At 38.8% G+C, this 15,220-nt stretch overlaps 1 protein-coding gene across 4 annotated transcripts in view; it reads right to left on the reverse strand.

The window, feature by feature from the left end:
- Positions 1-15,220, reverse strand: part of SLC12A1 (solute carrier family 12 member 1) — a 52,105-nt gene that overhangs the window by 13,951 nt on the left and 22,934 nt on the right. For all 4 annotated transcript variants that reach the window (XM_074837026.1, XM_074837027.1, XM_074837028.1 and 1 more), the window contains 10 exons: positions 14,783-14,934; positions 13,089-13,196; positions 12,194-12,317; positions 11,158-11,259; positions 9,150-9,305; positions 7,301-7,400; positions 7,104-7,215; positions 3,119-3,259; positions 1,144-1,250; positions 215-297 (listed from right to left, as the gene is read on the reverse strand). In XM_074837026.1, the coding sequence (XP_074693127.1) occupies positions 215-297; positions 1,144-1,250; positions 3,119-3,259; positions 7,104-7,215; positions 7,301-7,400; positions 9,150-9,305; positions 11,158-11,259; positions 12,194-12,317; positions 13,089-13,196; positions 14,783-14,934 (1,185 nt within the window). The remainder of the gene's footprint in view (positions 1-214; positions 298-1,143; positions 1,251-3,118; positions 3,260-7,103; positions 7,216-7,300; positions 7,401-9,149; positions 9,306-11,157; positions 11,260-12,193; positions 12,318-13,088; positions 13,197-14,782; positions 14,935-15,220) is intronic.

A 15,220-nucleotide genomic window follows, 5' to 3' on the forward strand; every position in this document is an offset into this window, starting at 1 on the left:
AATGTGTGAGGCTTGGCCTCCTTCTGTCACTGCCAGTGCTTCAGGAAGGATTTTGAGCAGGACAGAAACTGCAGAAGCAAGGAGGAACTGTAGAAGTTATGGGTATAGGAACTATTCTAGAAACCAGATGGTGACTCCAAGAGTATCGGTCAGATTCCTTCTTGTGCTGAGCATGTAACCAGCATAGATATTCAACTATTGAGTCACCACATACCTTGAACCTGGAGGACCTGAGATATATCAAATCCTTGGCTAATTCTGACAATAATCATGCCGAGCTCAAAATCAAAAGCATCACTGAAAACAAAGAAAAAGAAGAATAAGTATCCTTTCACATAATCAGTAAAAGTGTTAGTGCTCACAGGGAGGTGTTACTACGATGTACTAGGCTGCTCTAGGTAAAATTGCAGAAGGAATTGCCCAAGATTAAGTAAAGTACTATCAACTTTCTTCCCTCATTTAAAAAAAAAAAAAAGGGTACAATTGGGCATTGGAACAGATAGGCTATTCCTGAAATGGATCTTTCTGAAAACACTTTTTATGAACTAAGTTGCCATTGGGTCATTTTTTTCTGCCTTCTCTGAGGAAATAACAAAGCTGGGGTGGGTTTTGTTGTTCTTTAACTCACTTCAGCTTTACAGGTGAATTTTGAGCAAGAATCTATGAGAAGCCTGTTTCTAAATGGCTGTTTCCTAGCTAAATCCCAACCCACAGAGCTGCTGAGCCTTAGGCACACATGAGATTTGAAGCAAGGCTCTTCCTCTGTCTCCTAGGCTTAAAAGAATTCCATGATGTTCTCTTATTCCCTAAGTATGTACATTAGGGTTGTTTTTCTTTGAGCTGCTGCCCACTAAAAATGGGAAAATATAGTTCTGCAAAAGCACTGCTGACAGCAGTGCAGCTTCTTTATGTAGCATTGTCAATCCACGTCAGCTCTGACAGTGCCAGGTGTTTGCTAAGCAGGTCTTGCTAGGTGTGTGAAGCCAAGGAGCCTTTTTTAATGGGCAGAAACTTCTCTTACAGAGCTAGCATGTGTCAACCCAGATTTGTAGGTATTTTCTTACATTGTTTCTACATGTCAAATTCTGTATGGAAATGCTAGTCTAAGAGGAGTAAAAAAGGAGGTGCTGATCTGTGACTTACTGTATAACACCCACATAGTTTTCAACTTGCGTGGCAGCAGCATTTCTCCAGTCCTTCTTAAATCCAATCACCAAGGTATTTGGTTTCATTCTTCCCAAGCCTGAGGCCTAACAATATTAAAACACTGCTTGAGAAGGTACGCACACATGCTTTTATGGTAAATGAAAAGTAATGGCAAAAGATAACTGAAGTAATGTTCTGGAGACACTTACAACTAGATTGCATTTCATGAATGTCCTTCATGCTCATACCCATGCAGAAAGCAGAAAGATTAGCTCTAAATCATTCCAACTATAAATGATTTTAGATGACAGAAATGTAGTTTTGCTAAATTAGCATTCATTTGCATTTCTTCTGACATGCTCTCATTAAAATGGTTCAATAACTTGGAATCAAGAGAGAGTTCAAGCACTGTTTGTATGCTCATTCTAACATAATAGCAAAAAGCTTTTATCAGATTTGGAGTACTCAATAGGTTAACTGGGTCTGAAGTCTCTTAAAACACCTCAGATATGCAGAGAAGACATATCTTCTTAAGAATAGGGGGCTTTTGCCTTAAACTTAGAAACTGTTGCTGTTCTGTTTGCTGTATTCTTTCCAAAAGATTATCCAAAATTATGCTTTATAGATAAAATTACAGTTTATAAACAGGAAGAACAAATGGTTTGTCAAAATACTAGGTTGCCGCCAAAACTGGGCCTGGTTGCTAAAACCTGAGCAAGTAAGCGTTGTCAGATTCAGCTAACCTAATTTTTATAGAAATCTAGATACTCAATGTATTGGGAACCTTCAAGAGGAGACCCACAAATACACCAGCTTGCTAAGCTGTTATACTTGCCAATTTTTACAACTAGCAAAAAGAAAATAGATAAAAACTGTTGGAACCTCGGTGGGTTTTTTTGAGTAGCAGTGATACATCTGCACTGTTTACATTGAAATGAATAATTGGTTGGCAAAGCAATGCAGATGTCCTTAGGTTACAATAATGATGATATGGTTATCCTTCTGTTTGCTGGAAGGGAATTATTTGTGGTCCAGTAGTTGACATTGGCAATAGTGTCTAAGTAGTAATGGAAAGGAAGAGATCAGCAGACTGTAACAGTTCTCAAACATCAGAAGGATCTCCTACTGAGACGATGCATAAACCCAAGATGAAGTGTCCTTGTGAGGCTTTGATAGAACAAAGGGATCTTTATTAGCAATATTTCATCTTGCTCAATTCTGCTGTCCATTCAGCAAGTGTACAAAGAGCCCTGGTAGGCTATCAGTGGGTGATTGTTACCCAGAATATTTTAGTCGATTCCCTACTGTCTCAGTTTGCACTAATGTCTTTTCAGTAGTGTATTTTGTGCAAAGGATGGGAATTTTCTCTACATTTTGCCTCAGTACCTGTATGTTTAAATATTCATATATGTGAGAGAGAGAGGGAGACGGGAATTATGAAAGCAGTGCCTCTGTGCCTTCATTAAGGCCATTTTAAATGGACTGTTGGAAATGATCTGCTGTATTCTTAGAGTAATAACAAAATATTGCAGACTCTTTTACTTAGATGTCCTTCTCTCTGTTTACAGAAAGTGTATATTACACATTTTTAGTTTTCAATGAATGCAAAAATATTCCTAGATATTGAATATGCTGCATAACACCAAACAATAGAATTGATTTGAAGTGTATTGAGTGTTGGCTGCATAGACATTCATATGTTGCCCTGTAGATGCCTCTCTTTTTTTATAATGTTGTCTTGTTCATTTAGGAGAGAATCACTCTGCCTTGTCTCATAATTCCATAGCCCAGAACTAGATCTCTTTATGAAATAACCTGTAATATAATATACACATACCCCCAGAATGCCCTTTCTGTTTATAACATTATCCATATATACATAGGACTTCTTAACAAGTAAACAGTAATGCTTTACATAAAAGGATGCTTTGATCTAACACTCTTCTATGTGTTGTGTAAACAAAAAGCTTACTTGAAGTAGACTTTTGACTCCATCTCTGAAGCTGTCAGCTGCCACTGCCGCATAAAAGGCTTTTCTTTTGTTCTTTGTGAGCCAGGCCTGCTTTTTTGCCATGCCACTGTTCATCTCCTTAACACACAGCTTGCGTGGTCCCTGCATGATACAATAAAATATTATTAAGAAGGCTTTGTATTATATATCACACAGTGATTTTGAAGGAGTTACCTAGTCTGCTGTGGGAGCGAATGGAGAGTCAGAAAAATACATTTCCAAAAAGGTTCCACAGAGATTCAGCCCTTTGAAAAGAACTGTGCTGCTAACATAATTCACATTCTGTTCGAGAGGGCTGAGGCTGTTAATGCTACTTAAATATAGTGATTCTGACAGAAAGAAGGACTACTATGGATTGTAACATCTTAAAAAAATATCTAAGGTATGATGAAGCATCTCGGAGTGAATAAAGTCCCTCCCTGACTTGACTACGTAAACAAGTCTCAGCAGATCTAAATATACATGGTTAAGCTCTAATAGTAAGAAAAGGGTTGTTGTCATGCAATTAAAGATGCAAATGCCTTTGTCACCAGGTTCTTCCAGTGGTCATTTGGTAATTTAATGAAACAAAATCCATGTGCATATCCAAGTCACAGACATGATACACTGACTTGACAGCAGAGAATGGACTGGCAGTGGGTCCCCAAAAGATTAGGCCCAGGGAAGACATCAAGTCTGCAAGCATGACCTTTATAAAGATTGAGAGAAGTCTGGGAAGCATGTATCTGGAATTTAGTTGATGTAAAAAATCTGTGCCCTTAAGTTTCAGTTTAAGGTTTACTAGGCTTTGTTTATTCCCTTTCATGTTGTCTTTAGGAAGCAGAATCAGTAGTCCAGATCTGCAAAGATGAAACTCGTGAGAGGGACACTCAAGAGTCTCAAATACTGGTTTTAGTGTTATTGGGCTGGACAGGCAGTCTTCACTTTCCAAGGCAGAATAGAAGAGCAGAACTGTAAACTGTGGGAGTGTGTCCAGCAACATCAGAGACAGAAGCAGTAATTAGATGTGCCAGAAGGATAGAGCTGGCTTGGAAGCACTTGGAATCCAGTGAGTATTTCTGTTTCCCTGACTTGAGAAGTGGTACCAGTTTGGTTTGATATAAACAGATAGTTTTGAACTTCAGTTTGCTGCAGAGTTTAATTTTGTGCAGAAGTCATTCCTTTGTGCTTTTTAAAATTTCTAATGTTTTTGAGAATGCTGGCAAGTTGCAATTTTGGTTCCAACAGAACGGGTAACTAGAGAAATAGGTAAAAGTTTCCTATTATATAAAACTAGGAAGGCTTGGTAAACTCATGCTCAGGAGATTGTATTTCAAAAGTCATATTTAAATCTTTTGCATTTAAAGTTAGTTAGTATATGGTAGTTTCTTCTGCTAAGCTGGGAAACTGGTTAAAATAGAGCTGAGGGAGATTTAGATTCTTTTTTTTCTCCATAGCCAACACTGTAAGCTCAAAATTTATTTCCCATTTAAGAACGGTGTAAAATTCAAACTGAAATAAATTATCTCCAAAATTAAATGTATGGGAAGGATAGCTTAATTAAAAATCAATTTCCAAAAGGTGATTTTGAATGTAAACCCAAAATGTCATTATAAAACTTTTCAGTCTTACTGAAACTTTTTTCTGCCTTCCTGGAAGAAAATGGGATGTACTATACATTTATATAGCTGTACAAATAACTGCTATAGATTTACTTTCAGTGAATTGGCATTGACTGCTAGAAAAGGAGACAAGGCTTTCAAAATAAACTTGCCAGCTAGTTCCATCTAAAAAACATAAAACAACATTGAGAAAGAAGCTGTGAAATGACCTGGCAGATTTCATGTTTTTATCTGTGTATTTTTCGTGAGTATTATATGTATAAATAAAGTAGGCTGGGTTGATGCTCGCTCAGGTGTGTCCCTCATGTATGTTTCTGAAGTCCTTATGGATATGTGGGAAGTACAAGGGGAAGGATGGGAGAGTCCATGTGATCTTCCTTTAATGAGATCATGTTACATTCTTGAGTGATAGTAAATTTACTGGAGTTTGTTTAGATTTAATGGGTGTAACTTAAGAAGAGTTTGATCCTGGCTGTTGGAAGAGTAGTGTGAAGAACTGGGAGTAATTTGAACAATAAGGTTGAAGTTCCCTTGTGGGTAAGGAGAGGAGAAAAAAAGTCTTATCCTTCATTCCAGTCTCTCGAAGGAGAGTACCTGAAGATAGTTTCACAACTGGCTTGCACAGTATGTTTCTGCTGGCCAAGGGGACAGTCCCACCCTTCTATCAGATAATAGCCTGTCTGTGTCCTTCCCTACTCCTCCGTTGTATCAATGTTTGTGCAATTGTACAAGGAGTCCAGTGAATTTGCAGACTGAAGACTAACCTTGCAAAAATATTTTATGTGAAGGCAGGGAGTAAAAGCAGAATAGCCCTTTTTACTAGAAACTCAGACTGTTCAAGTCAACATACAGCCACAAACTCAGAGACAAATAACTTTAAAATCATCTTTATGCTCAGTCACCATATTTATTTTACCTATCTCTGAACTATTTCTTGATGCACTTTGGGAAAAAGGAATGGAAGATGTTCTATCTAGCATGGCGTCTCAAAACTTTATGCATAGCTAGCAGCATGTCAGCTTTTAAGGCAAAATATCCTGGGTGTTACATTTATGGCTAAATAATCTTGCAGTATTTGTTATGATATATATTGTAGGCTGCTCTTTGACATGGTCCCTAGGAATTTTATAATCCACTTTTTACTGCCATTTTGCAAATCAAAAGGTTCATTGTGTCACACTTTTATTACCAACCAAATTAAATTTAGCTTAAGTGCTGAAGAAGTAATAATATTAAAAAAACAGTGAAAATGCTTACTCTAGCAAAATAGCTTTAGATTTTTGTATAGACAGGAATGAAATGTGAGTTCTCGATAGAAAATATATATTAGAGAAATGTGCCTAAGAATTCAGAAAACTTGCTGAAACTCGTCTTTAGGAAGATGCATAGTCTCAGGATCTTGTTGGGATTGATTCTATGCTTACTGAATGCAGTAGGAAAGCTAACAATAATTGTAGTAAAGAAGAATAAGGACCATTCAGTCTTTATAGATTCCTTTGGTTTGGGAAGAATCACACACAGATCTTCTGTACTCCCTTTCTGCAATGTGGTGGTATCAAATGGATTATTCCTACACTCCTGTAGAGGAATACATTATCTTGCCTGGACTGACTCTGTTAGCTAGATTCTGCAGCCCTATTTGGTGTCATGAGCTGGATTGTTTTCCTCTCAAAATTAAAAGGTTGTTGTAATATATAAAATACATTTTCTCCTCTACACTACAAACTCATCTATTTTTGTTTTGTCCTAATGAGAGACTAGATCTTTATCCTTTAAGATACATCATTTCCTGTGTATTTATAACTAGAAATATACTCTTTAGATCTCAGAAGAGCATGTTTATCCTCAGAATTAGCATTGTTACAGTTTTGGAGAAACCACTGCAAAGAGAGCTAAATTACTTGCCAAACCCCAACACTGCAAATCAGTGACAAAGCTGAAGATAGAGCCTGGATGATTTGACTCTTGCCCTATAATCTTCAAGTTTTCTTGTTTGGTTGGTTGGTTGATCGTTTTTTTTTAAAGCCTTGCTATGTCTGTTTAAAAAAATAATAAAATCTTTCCTTGTAATGGTTTCTTTTTTCAAACCATTTTTTGATCCATCTACTATGAACTCTGAAATGCATCTCAATGAGGCATTTGTCAGCAGGCTCTGTATCAGCTGATAGCTTTCTTGTCAAGACTTATGACAAAATTCATTCTCAGTGCGAATCTCTTTCATGGTCTGCGCAGACACCCGTCAGCACCAATGGGAACATTGTGTGCCGACCGAGAGTGGAATGTGTAATGGAGATATTCAGCACCCACTGGTGCTGAATTTTCAGATTTATATGAGCTGACCTTACCGTGTATACTTCACAGCAGATGCACAGCCCGTTGTTCTTTGTGAAAGTATGTGTGATGTCTAGTAGAGCAGGCCTGATCATAGGAGCTCCTGTTAATGCTATGCACTGGGGTCTGTTAGGAGGAAAAAAGAGGTTGTGTTTAATTGGGTGATGTATTATCCAGAATAAGCCATTCTACTGTTCACTGGAAATCTTACCTGAAGTTTTTCACGTGGTCTTCCACTGTAGTTAATGCCAGAGCACTGTCTAAGGCATTAATATAGTAAAGGGCCTGTGTAGAAGAGCCCCAGTTTACTTCTGCATATAATAAAAATAAATAATACATATTAAACCATAGGCTTTTTGCTATGTTCTGTTGCAAAGGTCAGCAATCATGTTATCTATGAGCCAAAGTAGGGTATATTCTCTCATGCTTCATAGATACAGAGCTATCATTCTTTGTGCTTCATAATAGAATAGGTTTTGCTTGTGTGATGAAAAAACAAACATGCAAATAATCGATCTCATTCTTTATATAAAAACAGTAGGGAACGTTCTTCCTCTGCTTAAAAACTCTTTTCTTTGTTCCATTGACTTTGTATCCTTCTCCCATGTATAAAATGGACAGTCCTGAGTCATGTAGTTGGTGTGGAATTTCAGGAGATTCAAATTAAACCATTAGGAAGGAACATTGCAAGATCCAGTTAGCTCTGTTCTACTATATATGTCAAAAATTGTTTTCCAAAACCAATTTTGGCATATACATATTTTCTTGTTATTGTGCAGCTCTTTGGTGGATGGAGACAGATAAGAAACAGCTTCCACACTTTGAGATCTACAGAATGCAGGTCAAGTCCTGTTACACCAAGATACAAAGCTAATACTTAGTGCAGCTAAGTGGAGTTTTGTATAGAGGTCTTCTTTTCTAAGGAATATTAGTCTTTTCTGAACCCTTCAGTTGCTGTTAAATAAGTGCTGAATAAAAGTCACTCTCTTAGAGAGCAGGAGATAGATAGCTTTTGTACAGTGTCTTCAGTGAATTTAACCAAGCTTTAAGCTGCAGCAAAGATACTGGCAATATAGTAGGAAAGGGTAGAAATCCTTAAATGCTTTTGACAACTGTCTTGTGACAAGTGCAGTCTCCTACAGCTGATGATATTCACAGGAAGAGAACCACAGACCATCTCAGGTGGGTATGAGAGCACAAACAGGGAGGTCACACAACAGTGCAGCAATATCCACGTAAACAGGCTCAGACCAGGTGTTGATATCCCAAGCTAGCTGCAATGAAAGCACATCTTGTGCTGGGAAACTTGCCTCTTTTATTTGGTGTGTTGGTGGTGGGGGTTTTTTTTGGGTTTTTTTGGTTTTTTGTTTGTTTGTTTTTGTTTTTCTCTCTACTGCAGAAGTAATTCTTTCAGTTAGCTCTGAAATCTGGACCTGGGTTAGTTGTGTCCTGGATATGATTAACCAGCCTGTTTAGTCTCATACCAGTGCTGTATTGTATTAGTGCACAGATTTCTGAGGACAGCTCCTGTGATTTGCTGAGCTACTAAGCTGTTTTTTCCAGCAGTTAAGTGTGCCTATCTTTCTTGATTTACTGAGGAATTGTAGGGAGGTGCTGGTGGACGATCAGTTCATGAGTAATTCAGCTTGCATTTTTGTTGTATAATGGGCAGCAGGCTTACATTTTGAGTGAGAACCCCAGATGAGTCAGCTAAGAGCACAGCAAAATTCCAGTAAGGCTTTCTGTGTGAGTGGAAAAAAATGATGGGTGATCCTCAAGTGAAAGCCCAAATGTAGTAAAGATGTGGTAGGAATAAACTGGTGTGCTGGAATGGTTATACAAAGCCCTGAACCATACTTGTTAAACAGGCAAATGTTCACTAGACTATCCTCTTAATCTATATTATATAAAGTGAAATTTAATAGGGTGCTCCAGACTTCCTTCTAAAGAAAGATATCGGGGAAAAATTAATGTCTAATTCTGTAAGGAGAATTAATTAATGTAAAACCCAGTCTGGCTGCATAACATATACACAAAATAATAGTGATTTCTGGCCTTACCTGGTTTCTTATATGTTACATAAATATATAGAAAGAACTCAATGGCATAAGTGATGAGAGCTGCCCACCAGTTGATGACAAACATGACACCACAACACAACAGGGCTCCAAAAAGTGACACCCACATGTTATAATATCTGAATGCAGGTCTCCAACCTGTTTAAAGAGAATTGAGGAAATTGGAAGAGCATAAAATATATTGATCAAATGGTGATCCACTGATTTTGTGCATACAAACCTGTGTGCAATTTGTTTCAGGCTCTGTCAGAAGGGGTGGGAGTGATATGTGATGTGGGGCATCATGAGTACCAACAGATACTTTCAGGTGTTGGCTGATGTAGATTTCTATGCATGTAGGGTACTGGGTCTTACAAGTCTTTTACTACAAACCCTTTTCTACTGCTTTGTCCAGCCTGTCTTTGAGTAGCCATTCTGTTTATATGTATTTTTGCTGAATTAAAGCTCGCTGGGTCAGATCTGAAAATAGATTTTCCTGTAACTCCAGGTAATTGACTACCATGTCCTTCTGATGCATGTACATAGAACTTATTAATGGGAGCTGAGAAGAGAATTTATCCCAATACTGTAAGTGCACCTGTCTTAAACTTGGAAATAGCCTGGCCTCACTGCAGAAAAATAAAATCATTTGCAATTGACTTTAAAAAGATACTATTCCTGCTGCTCTTCAGCTGCAGTACTGAATCCATCCCCTGCTAGCAATTAAAATGATGAGGCAAACAGTGAGCCTTCATGGTTTGCAGGTCTCTGCCAGGTGTTCTACAGAGCAGACTCTTTGGAGGGGAAAATAACACGGAAGATACAAAAGGCTGAGCAACCCTATCTTGGATCATCTTTGTAATGAGGGAATGGGAAGGTCCTGCTGTGAAGAAATTTTCTGTCCTGCAGCCTTGCAATTATTATAATCTATCACTGTGAATTGTCAGAAATTAACTGGAGGAAACGAGAAAAGAAAAATGGCTGCAGTTTTGTCTGAAATGTTAAGTAGTGGCAGAGTAGAGTCAGATGCACGCACATGAAGTCTACAGAGATAATTTTTAGTCAGCTCCAAGGGTGTGTAGAGCAGAGCTGCATTTGTTCAGCTGTGCAGGTAATTAGCAGAAGTGCTCATCGTTTCTGCCCTCTGAACAAATGGCACCGTGCAGATCTATAGGAAGGAAGTTGATGTAGGCATTTATGTCACTAATGCAGTTTCTTCACACTGGAAATCAAAAAATGTATTCCTCGCTCCTTGAATTGAATAATTGATTCACAGCAGCAGGAAATTGTCTTTCCTGTATGCCAAAAACAGCGTTGCTCAGCTGATCAACTTTAGTCCTTAAGGTGTCACCCCTTCATTCATGAAGATGATGAGATTTATTCTGCTGTGGCGATGCACAAGCCTGAAAGCCAGTATGTTCCTTTGCTGCACAAATGTAGAGAGGGGCTCGCAAGTTACCCCTGGACAGGAGCTCACTGTGCTTCACCTTCCAATTCTGCCACTAGCCACTGCAGAGCTGTGCTGATGCTGTTTGGTGGACCTGTTCTTGTTCTACATGTTCCCTTCCAGACAGTATCACTTCTAGTGCAATTACTGTTCTTATGAACTTTCCTGTAAATTTCACTGTAGGTTTGGAGGAGAAGGATGTAGTGGGTCCCCGCTATACCTTGTTTACTTTATGTGGCTAGAGTTGGCGTAGGTTTTTATCCACCCATGTTGTGTGATAATGAGGGGGAAAAGAACACCCTGAGGAGGAGCTTTTCTGCTCCAGTGAGATCCACCAAAGTCTTTTTCATCCGGTACAACTGCAGGAAATGTAAGGACTAGAGCTGTTATTTTTATCTTTTGGAAATAAATAAAATGTCATCATATTCAATGAGAGCACTAAAACCTCAGATCACTAGCTTAGATATTTTACAGGTACTGCAGCTTTCTCAGACATACAGTCAAAAACTTGCAGAGATCAGACTATGCAGCCCACATTTAAATCACTGGTGAATGCAGACTCACCTGGAGATTTTGCGTATGAGGCATGAAAGCAGGAGAAATTAATCAAAGCGTATGAAGCCAGGAAGAAATTGGAGATGATGGGAGCAATGGTGTTCAGTTCAGCTGCAAGACACACACACAAAAGTCAGACATAGGCACCAGTTTCCTAGATTGTTGGATAGCTTTTTCCTGATGATGCATTAAATCTGGACACTGCCTGAATTTGTCATCCAGGGAGAGCTTGGGTATTTTCCTGTGGTACTAATTTAAGGCCACCTTGATTTACCTTCATTCACATTAAGTAGTGTCTACTGCTGCTGCTATTAATAACATTATGTGCTATGCAAGGTTACACTTGATACTCTGATTCCACAGACTGGCTCTCAATGATGTAGATCTGGTGTAAATGTCAGAATTTTAAATACATGATTGAGAGGACAGATGCATTTCACAAAAGACTTGTAGTTAAAACTTAATTGTTTTGCTTTTTAAATGGTAGTCTGAATTCTCTCTACTAAACTTCCCATTTACTTAGTATCACACAGTTTGAATTTCAAATCTTGGAAAAACTAATTTAAAAATCCCCACACCCCTAAATATGGTAGCTGGGATTTTCTGTCACCAGTGCTGGCAAACTAGGATTTGCTTTGGACCTGACTGTGGGGAAGACTTGGCAGAGTAGGCTTCTTAATTATCTCAGAATTACCTCAGAGCTATGTGCAATATAAACTGGAAAACCCTTTTCAAAGTTGGTGACTTTGCCTTATTTGATATAGTTCTAAGCTTTGCCCTTTTCCAGCAGAGTGGACAGGAATTGCACCTACTCCACATCTTTGAAAATGAGGCTGTGGTGGCGTTGAGATGTTACTAGAGTCCCTGCTGGTTTCTTTTTGCCTTCTTTAATAATGGAATTGCTACACTTTCGAGTGTGCTTGGGTTTATGCCAGACCTTACCTGACTGGAAATGTTTCTAACCATAGCTAATCATTGTGTTAAAATACCAGTTTATATAATTTCAGAACATGAGATTATAGCAGTTGTGTAATGATATACAAACCGATCAAAATGAATGCCATAGCAATCACGAAAGTGAGAACATATCCCCTGATGGGCTCATTGTTTTTTCCATATCCTTTGGCAAAGAAGTGGAGCCCTTTGTAGACGTTGTCCTTGCAAAGAGCCTGGTAGACAAATCAGAATTTAATTCTGTTAAGCAGGACTGTCTTGCATCAGAAGTAGTTCACTGTCTGTGAATGACAGCTTGCTAGGCTTTTGCTAAACAAAAATTATATCTATCTTAGTACTTCAAGTACATCTACAGCTATGACACGTAAACATTCAAATGAGGTGATAAGCCAATATCCTACTATATTATTATATAGCGGTATATTAGCGGTAAAACAGAATCACAGGCACTTAATACTGAAGATTAACTTAATAGCCAAATAGAGTCTGAATTGGAGGAAACTGAAGCACAAATCAGTGGATTGGTGTAAATTGTACAGGTTATCTTTCTGTCTCATGCCTTCTGTTCCCATTCTGTCCATATTGCTGCTGCCCAGAGAGGTTCTGGACAGCCTGTTTGAGCACACCTGCCAGCACCTGAATCTTGTGGTTCTGAGAGCTCATGCATATTCCTGGCACTCCTGTGCTTATAGGATGGCTTTCTGTAAGAAGATAGAAGTGGTCCTGAAAAGTAGCCTTGAAGCTATCTATAACAAGCACATATGTATCCCTGCTCCTGCAGCAAAACTGAACTCTGACCAAAGGAACATTATCCCCCTTGTATGAGGGTGAAAGACCTGCCTATTTCTGTTGAAAAACATTCTACATACTGTTTTCCCTACCTCTTCCTCCCACATCTGTCAGTGTTGCTTAAATATATATCACATTTGGCACATAGAGTTCAACTAAATTTTATGTCTTTGAAGGAAAACATAGTTTAATTTTACCTGGAAAACTTTGGGTGCACTGACAAGAGATGCTAGAGCTGATGACAGAGTAGCAGAAAATATGCCAGCTGTGATGAGAGGACCGAAGCCAGACACCATGCTCATCACCTTTAGGAAAAAAAGAGGAAAAAAAGAATAGTCAGGCTTGCATTTGGATACACTTCTTCATCATGGACCCATTTAAGTACTCTGTTTCTACATGTCTTTGCTTTTCACAGTTCTAAATTCAACACACTGCACACCAACGGTGAAGTAGGGAAATACTATTATTCCTGTTTCAGTAAAAAAGCAACAGAGGCATAGCCAAATTTTTATACAAGTACTCCATGAGATTTTCTCGCCTCCTTTGCTAACTGGTTGCTATAAGTAACAGCCTCTACTTGATGGGTAAATAGTCAGCTTGTAGCAAAAAGGAAAAATGGAAATGGCAGGAAAAAGCACCAAACTACAAAATGTGGTTGGAGGCACTTTCTTTGGTTTAGTTTGGGCTTTTTTTTCTTTTATTGTTTAATACGGCTAAAAAAAGAGATAAAATGCCTGATTGTGCTGGCATAACAGCAGTGCTGCAAACAGTAATGATGGCCAAGCCTCCCTCAGCCCTCCCAGAGAGGCTGCACTGGCCTCTGCGACCGCTGAAGCAAAAGCATTGTTGAGAAGCACCAGACAAGGAAGCTAAAAGGTGAAGTGAACAAATGTGGTGGGCAGATGCTTTTTGGTGTGTAGGAAGTACTCCAGGAAAGAAACCAGTTAATGCTGCAGATTTGTCAGATGAAGACACATTTTTTTCTGACTTCCGTCTGGCAAAGATAAATGCAAGAAGTGAAACTGTCTTTGGCTGTAGGGAGGTCACTGGTTTTAAGGGTTGCCCTGGGTCTGGGCAGTTGAACTGATGTGGGAGTGAGGATGGCAAATGATCAGGAAAGGAAGAAGTAGTCTGTGACAGGGATGGCATATCCCTTTTAAGGTGGTTACCCAGCCCTGTCATTTAGCAGAGCCAGCTGGGAAAAAAGCAAGTGACTTTAAAAGCTACAAATGGCTAGTTGAAAAGCAAGTGCAGGTGGGTGGTGAGCTCCTCTCACAGGCTGTGAAGCACAGGGGCTGAACAGACATCTGGGAGCCGTGGCTGTCAGGCTGCAGAACTGCTTTACTTTGATGCTTTACCTCGGCTTTATTTTGAAGAATAAAAATGGCAGTGTCTCTCTGGCCTAGGAGAAAGACTGCATTACTTCTCACTTGATTTTTCACTCGGCTGTTTTGGATACTTTTTTTTAAAAAGTCAGAATTCTGTTTTTTGCACTGTGGCACAAACCTTTAACAGTGACCACAGCACCCCTGAGGTAGAATCACATCCATGTGTAAAGAGCAGTGAGATGAGTTACTCATCTAACAGGACTTCCTGATGTCTCTGTTAAGTCTAGATTTTGAGTTTGAAGCTACAACATATACTGCTGCATGGTACTTGTTGAAATAGGAGGTAAAGACTTTACCAGAGTGCTGAGAAGGCTAGTGATGGGCAGTATGAAGGTAATGTGGAATGAAGGGACTTTTCCCTTTGATTATTCCTATAGTCTTTTACTTTTTTAGAAAAAAGCAGATGTCCTGTTACAGTTAATTGTCAGCAACTAATGGTTTTGCACGTTTGTACTTATGTATTCATATATTGCTTATGATTATATGTATTATCTCATTAAAACCTGAAAATTATTCATCAGCCCATAATCACACGGCTGACTTGCACATCTGGAAAAATCATAGCCTAGGCTGCAGGCAGATGATCCGTTGCAGCTCATTCCAGGTACAACTGTATCATTGATGTTCCCAGTAGCATCTCGTACAACACAGGAGGCTGTGGAAACAACAACATATTATTATTTTCCTTCCTTGTGACATTGGAAGAATGTTCTTGCCACACTTTGACTCTTAGTCTGCACACATTTTGTACAACTGTTGCCTTAGTCTCATACCAAAGAGCAACATTTCATGTTGGGCAGAGATTACTTCCCTGTAGTATGGCTTAATTTCTCGTGTTGTCTGTAAGAAAATATTTACTTCTGTTACTTTTAAAATAGTCACCCAGTTAATTAATGAGGACTAGTATATTTCTGAGAGTAGAGAACCAGACAGAGATCAAC

This window comes from Strix aluco, chromosome 12 (assembly GCF_031877795.1).
Source record: "Strix aluco isolate bStrAlu1 chromosome 12, bStrAlu1.hap1, whole genome shotgun sequence".
Taxonomy (NCBI): Eukaryota; Metazoa; Chordata; class Aves; order Strigiformes; family Strigidae; genus Strix; species Strix aluco.